The sequence below is a fragment of the Oryza sativa genome, chromosome 3 (assembly GCF_034140825.1).
Source record: "Oryza sativa Japonica Group chromosome 3, ASM3414082v1".
NCBI lineage: Eukaryota > Viridiplantae > Streptophyta > Magnoliopsida > Poales > Poaceae > Oryza > Oryza sativa.
Window position 1 is genome coordinate 7,448,065 of NC_089037.1, and position 14,074 is coordinate 7,462,138.

General features: G+C 42.0%; 1 protein-coding gene and 1 long non-coding RNA gene across 4 annotated transcripts; one reads left to right on the forward strand and one right to left on the reverse strand.

Moving 5' to 3' along the window:
• Positions 1-3,573: 3,573 nt before the first annotated feature.
• On the forward strand, positions 3,574-4,406 carry LOC107280416 (uncharacterized). The gene is made up of 3 exons (XR_001544451.3): positions 3,574-3,950; positions 4,025-4,078; positions 4,168-4,406. It is a non-coding gene; the product is annotated as an uncharacterized lncRNA (long non-coding RNA).
• Positions 4,407-5,227: 821 nt separating this feature from the next.
• On the reverse strand, positions 5,228-8,399 carry LOC112938230 (uncharacterized). Of its 3 annotated transcripts, none has more exons than XM_066308267.1 (5): positions 7,703-8,250; positions 7,064-7,172; positions 6,859-6,978; positions 6,118-6,176; positions 5,228-5,503 (listed from the first exon to the last, which is right to left on the reverse strand). In XM_066308267.1, the coding sequence occupies exons 1-4, from the start codon at positions 8,230-8,232 to the stop codon at positions 6,150-6,152; spliced, it is 786 nt and encodes a 261-aa protein (XP_066164364.1). In that variant the 5' UTR covers positions 8,233-8,250; the 3' UTR covers positions 5,228-5,503; positions 6,118-6,149. The 3 variants fall into 3 exon arrangements, 2 of the variants coding, with proteins under 2 accessions (XP_066164364.1, XP_025879662.1); XM_026023877.2 differs by having other exon boundaries at positions 5,349-5,899; positions 7,703-8,399; XR_010739831.1 differs by lacking the exon at positions 7,064-7,172 and having other exon boundaries at positions 5,228-5,899; positions 7,703-8,228.
• Between the last annotated feature and the right edge of the window lie 5,675 nt (positions 8,400-14,074).

Consider the following 14,074-nt stretch of genomic DNA (forward strand, 5'->3'; position numbering starts at 1 on the left):
GGCTTGGACAGAGGTATGCTTTGTCCAAGCCATCCACTCTCTCTTGAAGTTGAGCGTTCACCATCTCAAGATTAGCATGAGACTCTTTGGTTTGCTTGTAAAGCCGTACCAATGCCTCATTTTTCTCTCTCCTTAGCAAGCTCACTCTTGAGTTCATGAGACCGCTCTTTCTCACGAATGAGCAAAGCCTCTTGCCTCTCAAGAGTTGCATATTGGTTCTCAATTCTCCCAAGCAACTCACTCAAGTGTGGTAGGGATTCCTTAGTTATGGACTTGAACAATTCGTCATCCATAACATCATCCTCAAGCTCATCCTCCTCATCACTAACAAGATCAACATTAAATGACTTGAGAGGAGAAGGTACCTTAGGCTCCTTTGCCATGAGGCAAATAGGAGCATCCTCATCACTTGAGTAGTCGAAGAGTCTCGGTGGTGATGAAGGCTTGACGGCGAACGTGGCGACTCCTTCTTCCTCACTTGAGCTTGACTCGGAGTCGGAGCCGAAGATCATCCCAAGGTGAGCTTGGCCATAATATTCCCGCTTGCTATGCTTGTGCTTCTCCTTCTTCTCATCCTTCTTCTCACCCTTCTTCTTATCTTCCTTGATGTGGGAACCATCCTTGAGGTGGGGGCAATCCGCAATGAAGTGCCCGGTCTCTTTGCACACGTAGCACACTCTTGCGGAGTGTCTTCCACTTGACTTGTTGGAGTAGTGCTTGGAAGAACCTCCCTTGAAGAAGCCGCTTCGCCTCATGAACTTGCCGAACTTCTTGACAAAGAGAGCCATCTCTTCACCATCGATCTCCGCCATGCTCTTGCTCTTGCGGTTCTCTTCTTCTTCTTCCTTTGCCTTCAAAGCCAAGTCTTCCTTCTTGATGCTTGCGGTTGAGCTTTGGTTGATGTATTGGATGACATCCTTAGACTCTTGCACGAGCATGTCATGGGCAAGGATGCATCCGAGCAAATCATGATGTGTGAGAGTCTTGTAATCCGGACGCTCACGAATGATGGTCACCAAGGTAGAGTTTCTTGGAGTGATTGCTCGAACCATCCTTGACCACAACCTCATCGGTCATGTCCTTGGATCCAAGTCCCTTGATCTCATTGACGATCTTGCTCAACCGGTCATACATGTCACTTGGGCTCTCACCATCCAACATCACAAATCTCTCAAATTGCCCCTTGAGTATCTCCACCTTGGACTCACGAACACTATCCGTGCCTTCATGCAAGTTCCGAAGCGTGTCCCAAATCACTTTGGCACTCTCAATGCCATCCACACGGTTGAACTCACTTCCACTCAAGGCGCTAAGTATTACATTAGCGACTTGAGCGTTCTTGTGCTCGTTCTCATCATCCTCCTTGGTGGGATCTTCGGGATTCTACAAAACATAGCCTTTTTTGACTATTCTCCAAATAGATGAGTTAATAGACTTCAAATGCATCTTCATCTTATGCTTCCAAGCGGCATAGTCCGTACCATTGAAATACGGAGCTTTGCTGCTATAGGTACTCACATAAGATGTAGATGTAGGGGGATAGTCATAAGGGATCTTAGCTCCCTTATCACCATCGATCCCATCCCCCGCTTGGCCTGACATGATCTCTCCAAGCGGTTAAGCCTAATTAGGAGATTAGGCTCTGATACCAATTGAAAGTGTCAATTAGGCCTAGAGGAGGGGTGAATAGGCTAATTCAAAAATCAATTAAAAGCGGAAGCAGTAATTTTCGGATATTTCCAAAATTTTCAGATATATCCGAAAATTTTCGGAGTCAGCACAAATAGCAAAGTAAATCCTAGATCTAGTTGCCTACAACAAGAATATGCTAGCACAAACAGCAACTAGACCTATAGTGGCTCAAACAAGCAAAGCTAGTGGAGAGGGAGGAAGTAAAGTCACCAAAGATGAAGCTCACGAAGTTGTTCCCGAAGTTCGAATCCTTGAGGGGATTCTACTCTCCGTTGAGAAGCTCACTAAGAGCCGGGTCTTAGCTAACCTTTTTCCTCAAGAGGTTGTACTAAGCACTCCTCCTTCCGCTAAGGGTATCTCTTCCCTTTCGGAGGTGAGATCCGACCTTCACAAACTTCTCCCGGCCAACCACAAGTAGATCGGTGGCTCGGGAGCGACACCTAGCCGCCTAGGAGTCCTCAACCTCCAAGAGTAACAAATGATGCAAAGAACTCCCAGAGATGATGCAAGTGCTCACAAATCTTCACGAAGTCAACAACAAGCACTCACACAAACTCGAATCCACAACTCTCACACACACACCAAATCCGAATCGAATAGGGGAAACAAGAAAGCAAAGCTCAAAAGTGCTAGAGAGAGAGAGCAAGCCAAGGGCACAAATGATTGGAATGGAACCAGCAGTCCTCACAAGTGAGGGGAGGGGGCTATTTATAGCCACAACCCAGATTCTGCCCGTTATGCACAATAATTGAGATTTTCAGATATTCCGAAAGATTTTCGAACATGTTCGAAAATTCTAGCTCAGCACCAATAGCAAAGTCAACGAAAGATTTTTCGGACATTTCGAAAACTTTTCGGACAAGTCCGAAAATTTCCAGTACTACAAAACATCGTTCTGGATGTTTTTGGAAAAGTCCGAAAATATACATAAGCGATTTTTGACTTTGCTGAAGTTTTTCGGAAACTCCGAAAATAAATTTCGGAAGAGTCCGAAAATAAACAGAACCACATTTGCCTTCACAGTCATTTTCGGAAAGTCCGAAAATGTTTTTCGGACATATCCGAAAATTCCCAAAAGCGAAAATTGGTTCTGTGCATTTTCGGAAAGTCCGAAAATGGCTTTCGGAAAACTCCGAAAATTTCCAGAACACAACAAACTGAGGAGAAACACTTTTTAAAAATTGATTTTGAGCACTTTGATCACTCCTCATATGTCAATGCATCATCCCTCTTAATAGTGTGGCATTCCTATTGACTCAAACGAAAGAAAAAGGTACAATATACCATTTGCTCATTTGCCGCATCATACACATCAACGTATTCGGCGGGATATGCATTACGCTAACTTATTGAGGGCATAACAACCTTCATATTTGCTTAAATAAAAATATTAGTCATCTCTAATCGCATTATAATTAATCACCAAAATCATTAGGGGCCTAGATGCACTTTCACTCATAATCTAAAACATCGAAGCGTATCACCACTCTTTGTATCAGTTAAACTTTAACTTCTCACACGGCTTCGCTTGGACGTGTGGTCTATGCGGTTCGTTTCCGCCACATTTTCCGCCAGTTACTTTTTAACTCCACAATCAGTTGGTTTGGTTTGGTGGGCTGCCTTTCCTCGTTGTGTGTGGTGCCGTTTTGTTCCTTGGCACACAGCGCCTGTGTGTGGCGCTGCGTAGTGCCACCGTGTGTGTATATATATATATATATATATATATATACATATATATATATATATATATATATATATATATATATATATATATATATATACATATATATATATAGGAAAATGATTCTATACACCTGGGAGTACGTACTCGCACCCTATCCACCGTTGATCAGCGCTCGGCATCGATTGAGCATCCACGGCCCTGCTATCGGATCCCATCGTACCCGTTTTGATTTTTTTTCCAAAATAAATTACTGGAATTGTTAATTATCCTTAATGATCGGATCTGGCCAATGCTGATCTGCTCGCATATAAAAATCTTGTTTCAACCGCGGCGGCCGATTGCGGCGACTCGCTCGATCTCCCCCGACGTTTCCCGGCCCAGGCGAGATTTTGCCGCTGACAGATCGATCCACCTCGTCGGAGAAACATACATGGTGGCACGACGTCGTGTTCCTTCGTCTGTCCAGTCGGCGCGCTTCACCAGGCGATGTGTTTTGTCCGCTCACCGTGACTTCATCGTTACCAGGGGCGGCGGCGGTTGGAATATGTCAACGCCGGCGTCCGGCCTTCTACGCGTATGTGATGCATCGGCTAACTCCATTTTTTGATCGATGATTCTGCTAACTCCATTTTTTGATCGATGATTCAGTACCATCCTTTTTGATCCATCGAGTCGTCCTGTCCAGAACCTTTGATGGAGCTGGTAAGTACTTCATTGCAGATCGAAAAGATTCCCTTTGATTTTTTTTCTGTTTAGATCGATTCCTTCATTCCATGCACGTATGTATCAAGGGCATGGAGAGCAATAGTCAACGTTCCAGGCCAGGCATGCATGGCCTCGATCGCAAAGGGGTGCGCGGCCGCTGCGGTCAGTGCGATTATTCATCTTCTACACCGGGGCTCCGGCAGATCTACCTGTTGCACGACACTCAGAATTGGGCAATATACTACTCACTTTTCTTAAGAATTAATCTTGTACGCTTATACAAAGAATGAATCGGTGAGCATATATATGCCCATTTATTTGATAATACCACTTCTCGATACACAAAAAGTATGTACTGTTACTTAGTATGTATTACTACTTTACTACTAACTAAAAGAAACAGTATATACTGCTATACTAAACTGAAAAACAGTATATACTGCTACTAAACTAACAAAAATAGTATGTACTTAACGCTAACCAAATAATAGTATATACCGCTACTAAACTGAAAACAGTATATAATGCTACTAAACCAACAAAAATAGTATGTACTGACCAAATAACAGTATACTACCACACTACGATAAAAGACAGTATGTACTGCTACTACTAATAAATAGAAAAAGTATGTACTGTTACTAACTTAAAAAAAGTATTTACTGGTACTACCTTTACATATACTAATAGACTCTAGAGATAACGGTATATACGAATAGTCTTAAATTAAGTAGTATATACTTCTCAAACCAGCTTTTAGTATATACTGGATCCTCAAATAAAAAGTATATACTCTTTCAAACAGAGATATAGTATATATGGGTTCCTAAAAAATAAGTATATAGCTAATGTAAAATAAAACAGTATATAAGTCACGAATTTCCATGCTACAGCAAGGTGCACAAATACTACATTTCAAATTCGTAGATGCAGGCGTGCAACCAATCCCAAGCCGACATGCATGGAAATTTTTCAAGTTAATTTTTTTTACTTGGCTTATTCCCTGTTCGGCTGAAAAATAGGAATTTCAAAAAAAATTTCCCACCGGCTAAGCAGGTCCTAATTGGATCCTATTAGATGATCCAATATGGAAGAGGGAGTATGTACACCTGGGAGTACAGAAGAGTCGTTATATATATATATATATATATATATATTCGGATTTTTCCAGTCGTCAGCTTCTTTTCGGTCCGCGTTTTCGTCCGTCATCGCGGTAATTTTTTTTTATCCGATCAGATACATCCACATGTCCACAAGCCCAAACCGCTTCCAGAATTCTAGGTCCATTGACAAGCCCATGCTCCAGTTTCATCCAACAAAAAGGATTACAGGTCAATCTACAAGCCCACAAACCTTCCAGACATCCACAAGCCCACAAGCCCAGACTGCTTCCAGAATTCTAGGTAGTTTCAATCTACAAGCCTTCACCCAAAAATAAATATCACATATACACAAAGAAAAAAAAGGCATGAGTCCAGGTTCACGCCAAAAAAAAAAGATCACATACAAAAAAAAAATCGCAGGAGTCAGGTTGGTTCGCCGCTCACACCGTTTCCTACTCCAGTTTAGCCAGCCCACGGCAGAAGTCAGATTCTATCTCGACTCTATCCGAGTTAGATTCTATCCCACTTTTCTTTCCGCTATTTTTAGCTAGCACGCCCACTAACGTGTTTTTACATATTTCTGTCGCAGGCCAAAATACACAAATACAATCACAGGCAATAGAAATAATAGAAGCACAAAAGAAAATATAGATCGTAAGGCTCTTCCTCTAGGGCATTTAGCCACCTCCAATCAATGTGGATCCCAGGCTCTTCCCTGGATGCAATTTCAATTTCATCAGATTTATGGGATTAATATTGAATATAACTACCCCAAGGTCCTTGAACAATTACTAACAGAAGCACTTCCATTAATAATAAAAATATCCTAATAGAATTTCAATTGTAAATACTTCTAAGGCAGCTTATGAATGAACTAACAGTACCATCTAATTAATTAACATATAGTGGTAAGATTGTCTAGATTCGTTTCACCTGTGAAGGGCAATGCAGTTGTGTCGACGCATCTACCAATATGTATCTAATTCTTTTTCCTGTCGATGCAGAACAGATAGCCAGTTAGAACCAGGCATATTTTTCAGTTGTTCAGTGGCACATAGCAACATGGATGTTCTAGACAGGTCCTTCGATTCAGACATTCACATGAATGCAGAACATTAATCATGAAAAGACATTGAAGTGCCTACCGAGCTCATATCTTCATGACAAAATTAGAAAAGAAATTAAAACTAACATACAACTGAGGAAATGCACGTTTAGCAACATTCTCAAATCACAGCCAACATCAAGTTTTGAAGTAATATGGCCAATAGAATCACATAAAAGTACTGATATTGTCAGATAAAACATGCACAGAAGGTTCAAGAACTCCAAAGCGTACTACGATCATCTATACTTGGAAAATCTATGTTTTTCATGCTACCACCACTGAATCTCTAAATAGGGTATTTGAGATGGTATAAGAAAAAAAAACACAGAGAGAGCACTTCGGTCCATTTTGCAATTCCTATCTTTGAATGACCTATCTTTTACCACTCCAGCCAGATAAGCACAAACATACGCTAATTATAATAAGACTAATAAGCCATGCGTCAGTGACTTCATCTATCCTTTTCATTTAATAAAATGTTATTGCATTAACCACATAAATATTGTGAACTTTGGCCCGTTCGGATGAACTTATGCAATAACCTGGGAAATCAGTTGAAAAATTACCTCACCACCATTTGTTGGACCATCATAGCATGGTTCAAGTGTGAGAGCACGGAGTAGATAAAGTTTCCAGTACCCATTAAGGAACTCCCTTCTGGTCATTTCAATACTGCTCTGGTAGTGCTGAAATAGAATGGGACATGGCGACACTTTACGCACAGCTGCACATAGGTTATTCCTAGCATAATTTGATTAGAAATGATTCAACCTCAAGTAAAATCCGCAAGAATGGCTCTTCATTAAAATAATCTCTGCGGACAAAAATAAACTGCAGCTTGCAGGCCAAAGCCTCACTTGCAGTTCCATATCCAATTTTCCTATAGGGTAGTGAGAGTAAGGCCCTGTTCAGATGGGACTAAAACTTTTAAGTCCCTATCACATCGGATGTTTGAATATTAATTATAAATATTAAACGTAGACTATTAATAAAACTCATCCATAATCTTGGACTAATTCGCGAGACGAATCTATTGAGCCTAACTAATCCATGATTAGACTATGTGATGCTACAGTAAACATTCTCTAATTATAGATTAATTAGGCTTAAAAAAATTGTCTCGTGAATTAGCTTTTATTTATGTAATTAGTTTTGTAAGTAGTCTATATTTAATACTCTAAATTAGTGTCTAAAGACAGGGACTAAAGTTAAGTCCCTGGATCAAACACCACCTAAGCAGCGCGTACAAAAAATACAGCGTGATACATCACGAAGCACAAAATAGCACCAAACTATATGTAGCTGAAGCATCGGCACATTATCAACCCCCTGCAGGATTGCTCCTATGCAAAATGAACCCAAGATTTCACATAAAAAACATGATATATTGTCTTAGAGAAAATAAAGTACCTGTGCGGCAGTGGCCGGAACTGACAGCAGTGGGGAGGCTGCCGCTTCCGCCCCTCCTGTCGTCGCCGGCGCGAAGAGACGATGGGATCCGTGCGAGAGGGGAAGAGGTCGCCGGAACCACCCCTCCCGTCGCCGCCGCCTACGGATCCGCGCGAGAGACGGGTGGAGAGAAGACGGGGATATGTGCGGGAGGGGAAGAGGTCGCCGGATCCGCCCCTCCCATCGCCGTCGACAGTTGATCCGCACGAGAGGGGGCCGAAGAGACGACAGGATCCATGCGGGAGGGGAAGAATTCGTCGGATCCGCCACTCCCATCCCCGTCGACGGCGGATCCACGCGAGCAGCAACGGCAGCTTGGAGGCTCCGCCCCTCCCGTCGTCGCCGGCGGTAGATCCGTGCGAGCGGGGGGCAGAGAGACGATGGGGCCCTCCGCCGATGGCTCGCGATCCGGACACTGCCGCTTGGGGAGGGAGGTCGCCGGAGAGGGGGTCCAGATCCTCCTCTGACCCCTTCACTTCCATGTCCAGCATCAGCAGCTAGGGCCTAGGGTGTGTTTGGATAATAGGAAATAAGGGGTGGGATTGGGATTGGGAAATGAATGAATGATTAGGATTAAATGGAAGGGGGAGAATGAATGGTTAGGATTTAAAGATGTCTTATGGTGAGTGGGAAATCATTTCTCTGTCCCATTTGCCAAACATGGCCCTAGAGTATGTGGGAGGAGGGGAGCTGCTAAGGATGGAGAAAGTGTGAAGTAAAAAGGATAAGCACGGGGGACTGGGGGAGAAAGATAGGCTGAGGAGAGAGAGAGCTCCAATTTCTAAATTTAGCTCTAGGAGTTGGGTCTGGAGTGGAGTTGTAGAGCTACCTAAACCCAGCTCCACAACTCTAGTTCATTTTGTGAGAGAGCTCCACCCAACTCCACTCCCAGTTTTGGTGGAGCTAAAACTGTTTGGCTGAGCTCCAGCTCCAGGAGGGGTGGAGCTGGAGCTGTGCCAAACAGCCCTGAAGAAACGAGAAACTTCTGCTTTCTTTTTTTTTCCCACCTCCAGTCGGTTCAGCTTTCAATTTAATTTTTCTATTTTTCCTCCATGTCTGTTCGGTTTCCATTTATGCCCCGGTATATTTATTGATATTTGACATAAATGAAATTTAGAAATAAAACATAATACCTCAAAAAGACATCGATTTTTATGATACACATGTGCCATCAACTCTCGCAAATACAATATATAGAAAAATCAATATATTCCCACAATTAATATTTGTTTGACATAAAAAACCGATTGTAAAAAATTAAAGATTTGACATAAGGATTAAAAATTACACATGATTTTGAAAACGAGAGCACATGATTGCAACGCGAGTTTTGACATAGTGAGAAAGCACGCGTGGCCACCAAGAGACTTTGAGTAAATCTCTACGCGGAGTCCATATATGATTTTGAAAGTAAGACACATGCTTGCAATGCGAGAATTGAATATCCTACTCGTAGATCGAGTTAATATTGTCCAAACAAAATTATGTACTAGACTACGTAAATCGTTTAGTTGAACTTTATCCACCGTGATATTACCCGGTGCAACACACGGGCATTATATATATATATATATATATATATATATATATATATATATATATATATATATATATATATATATATATATATATATATATATATATATATATATATATATATATATATATATATATATATATATATATATATATATATATATATATATATATATATATATATATATATATATATATATATACACACACACACACACATGTATATATATATACACACACATGTATATATATATACACATGTACATATACATATACATATATATATATATATATACACATGTACATATATACATGTACATATATATATACACACATATATATACACATATATATATATATACACACATATATATATATATACATGACGACTCTTCTGTACACCTAGATGTATGTACTCCCCCTTATTAATGGATGATCCATTAGCATCCAAATTAAAGTGAAATTATTAATTTGAAACCACCGTATGCATGTGCACAGCTGACACCGGATTTGGTGCTCACTCAAACGATAACGTTGGTATGCATTTGCTTTCAAATTTTTAATTTTCTTTCCAGCATATATTACGTCCGTACTGAATGAGTATATACTGTTTTTTTGTTTGGTCAGTAGACATACTAAGTTTTTGATATATACTGCACATACTATTTTTTAATTTGGTCAGTATATACTTTTTTTGTTTGATATATACTATTTTTTTTGTTTGGAAGTATATACCTTTTTTAGTTAATATAAGTATTATCTGCTATTTTTTAGTTAATAAGTACTATATATACTACAATAATCATCAGAGATGTATATATCTCATTTTTTAAGTATACTCATTGAAGGAGAATATACCTTTTTTTGTTAGTAGTAGTATGTACTGTTTTTTTTTGTTAGTAGTATAGTAGTATATACTGATCATGTATATACTACATTTTCAGTTAGTAGTAGTATATGCTACTTTTTAAGCTAGTGTCGGTATCTTTTTTTTTTAAGTTAGTATCGGTATATACTGTTTTTTATAGTTAGTATCGGTATATGCCTTTTTTAACATATTTTTTAAGTTACTAGCGGTATATACTTTGTTATCTATTTTGTGTTAGATAGATCTCCCTCCCCTTGAGCCCAACGGCTCAAGGGGGCCTTGACCGCGCCCTGATCGGGGGCGCCCAGCCCAATGGCTGGTGGGCCCCCGTCACACTGCGCCATATAAAAGAGGGGTGGAGGCCGGCACGGCACTGGGTACGAAGTTCACCGCCGCCGCCAACTCCACCCCACAAAACCCTAATCCGATCGAGAGGGGGGCAGCCAGTGACGGGAAACGCCACCGCCGCGCCACGCCTCATCGCCGGGACGTCTACGACCACCACTGCCGCAGCCGTCATCGCCGTCGACCTCACCGGCGCCGCATCTACGTCAAGCCGCGACGACAACGACGATGTCCGGCGCCTCTTCCTCCTCGAACTCCTCAACCGGTCGGTATCTAAACCCTCTCCCTTTCATCGACAATGTCGTTCATCAAACCCAAATAGAACCACCCGACTAGATCTAACCTAGGTGATCCTAGTGCAAAGTCTAACAATGGTATCAGAGCAACCCTAGGGCTTAGATCGGTTCGGGAAAAGAAATCCAAAGAAAGAAAAGCACAAGATCCGCACGGATCAAAAGAGCCGAAAACCCTAACCCTAATCTTACCTCGTCGCCGGCCGTCGCCGACGCCGGCAACGGAGGGGGGGAGGGGCAAAGAGGCGCCGCCTAGGAGCCACTCGACGGCCGCGCGCGCACCTGCACGCGCGTACCGGCGAGGGGGCCCGCGGCGGCGCCGCCATCTCCGTCGTCGCCATCTCTCTCTCACACGGTGGGGGTTAGAGACGGTGGGGGGAGCGGAGAAGAAGAGAAAAGGCGCTGGCCATGGCGCGGCGGGCGCGAAGGTCGCCGGCGATGGCGACGCCGTCCACGCGGTCGCGTGAGAGAGAGAAGAGAAGAGAATCTAGGGTTTTTCGGCGGCCGGCCGGGAGAGGGGGGTTTTGATCCTCCGATCTCGGCGCCCGGCCGTCCGATCGAAACCCTAGCTGATCGGACGGTCGACGCCGGCCGGGCCGAAATCGGCCCAAGAAGGCGCGCGCGGGGGGCGGTTTTCCTGGCCCAGGCCCAGGTTGCGGCTTGGGGAAAGGGGGCGCCCGCCCGTGCCAAAAGGGCCGTGGGCCGCCGGCAAAAGTTCAAATTAGGTCCCTCGGGGGCCGAAAATGAATAAAAGAGAACAGTAGAAATTTTCCATTTTATTTTGTCAATTTTCATGCAAATTTCAATAGAATTTTGAATAGTTTTTTGCATGTTTTACCTCTGTTTAAATTTGAACCAACGGGAGAATTTTCACAGAGAGAGAATTACAGAGATTTTGCTACTGTTCATATGATTTTTATAGTTTTCCGCTGCAAATAGATGTAATTGATGAAAATTAGTGTTTCTAAAATTAAATTTCGAACCAACGGGAGAATTTAATTTTAGGAACATTAATTATGTGCTATGATGTTGTAATTTTCTGACCAACGTTGTTAATTGCAATATTATAGTTATGGTTATATGTGTTATGTCTAATTCTGCCCAACGGTGATGTAGGCTTAATGCATAATATTTTGATGTTAATTTTGTTCTCACCGCACATGATTATTTCAGGTGGCTACTCCTTGATGGGTTGCATTAAAGATATTCCGACCCTAAAAGGAGATAACTACGCAGAATGGAAAAGAAAACTCGACCTTGCTTTTATCTTGGGAGAGGTGGACTGGGTATTGACTACCCCATGTCCTATAGAACCTGCTGAACTTGTCAGAGGTGAAAATGAGTCAGATGCTGACTGGCAAAAGAGACAGAGGGACAATGCTCCTCTCGTCATGTCGTATGACATTGAACAAAAGAAATGGTTCTTAGCCAACAAGAAATGTTTGGCTGTGGTAAAGAATACGATTGAGCCTACCATATTGGGCTCGATCCCAGAGTGTGACGCTGTCTCAGAGTACCTTGAAAGAATAAAGAGTCAGTTTACTGACTCTTCAAAGACTTATGCTACACAGCTGATCAAGCAGCTTGTGACAGAAAGGTACCATGGAGGTGGTGTTAGAGACCACATACTTAGAATGAGCAACATGGCTTCCAAGTTGAAGCCAATGGATTTGGGCATAACAGATGACTTTCTGGTCCATCTGGTTATGGCCTCATTGCCAAAGCAGTTTGACAATTTTATTGTCAACTACAACATAAGTCCAGAGAAATGGAACTTTGAGAAGCTCATTGCTAATTGTGTGCAAGAGGAGGAGAGAATCAAAGAATCAAATGGTGGTTCAATAAACTATGTTAAAGATAAGAAAAAGAACCACAAGTCTCCCACCTCAAAAGGTAAACAGTCTCAGCATCTGCCTCAGCAACAACAGTTCGCTGTTGAGAAAGATCAATGTCTCCACTGCAAGAAGACAGGACACTACAAGAAAGATTGTCCTGACTTTTTGAAAATGATCATGGCAAAGAAAGGTGAGAACATTATTACATTTGTAAATGAATCTCATTATGTTGGTTACTCTAGATCCACATGGTGGATTGATTCTGGAGCAACTATTCATGCTTGTAATTGTTTAAAGGCATTCCGTTCGACGAGGACTACGCAAAGAAGAGAAAGCACCATTAGAGTTGCCAATGGAGTTGAAAAAGTTGAAGCTGTTGGAGATCTTCCTCTAGAGCTCGCGAATGGCTTCATACTTTTACTTCGAGATGTCTTTTATGTTCCTTCTTTGCAAAGAAACTTAATAAGTGTATCAAAGTTGGATTTTGATGGATATGATTGCCGCTTTGGAAGTGGCAAATGTGAACTATGGCATAATAATGCATGTATTGGTCTTGCCGTGTTGCGAGACGAGCTTTATTTGTTATCTCTTTCTGAGAATGTGAATGTTGTGTCCTCATTGACAAAAGAAAACAAGAAAAGAAAGCGAACTCCCGATGTCTCATCGAAATTATGGCACTATCGTTTGGGCCATATTTCGAGGGGGAGAATTGAGAGACTAGTTAAGAATGAAATTCTTCCTCCATTGGAGTTCTCAGACTTAGAACAATGCATAGAATGCATTAAAGGAAAATTTGTAAAGAGCATCAAAAAGGGTGCAAAACGAAGCGCAGGAATTTTAGAGATCATTCATACAGATATTTGTGGTCCATTTCCTGTAAAAAGCGTGGATGGCTATGACTCGTTCATAACATTCACAGATGATTACTCCCGCTATGGTTATATTTATCCAATTAAAGAGCGATCAGAAGCAATGGATAAATTTAAGATATTCAAAGCTGAAGTTGAAAATCAGCTTGATATAAAGATTAAAGTAGTAAGATCTGACCGTGGGGGAGAGTACTATGGTCGACATACGCCTTATGGGCAAGTCCCTGGACCTTTTGCAAGGTTCTTGCTAGAGAATGGAATAGTAGCCCAGTATTCAACACCGGGCGAACCTCAACAGAATGGGGTAGCTGAAAGGCGCAACCGTACGCTTATGGATATGGTGCGCAGCATGATGAGCTACTCCACACTACCACTCGGTTTATGGATGGAGGCGTTAAAAACCGCCATTCATATTCTCAACAGAGTTCCAAGCAAATCGGTGCCCAAAACACCGTATGAGCTATGGACAGGGAGAGTACCCTCGCTAACTCACCTCCGTGTGTGGGGGAGTCCTGCAGAGGCCAAAGTATTTAACCCAAATATTGGGAAGTTGGACCCCAAAACAGTCAGCTGCCATTTTATTGGCT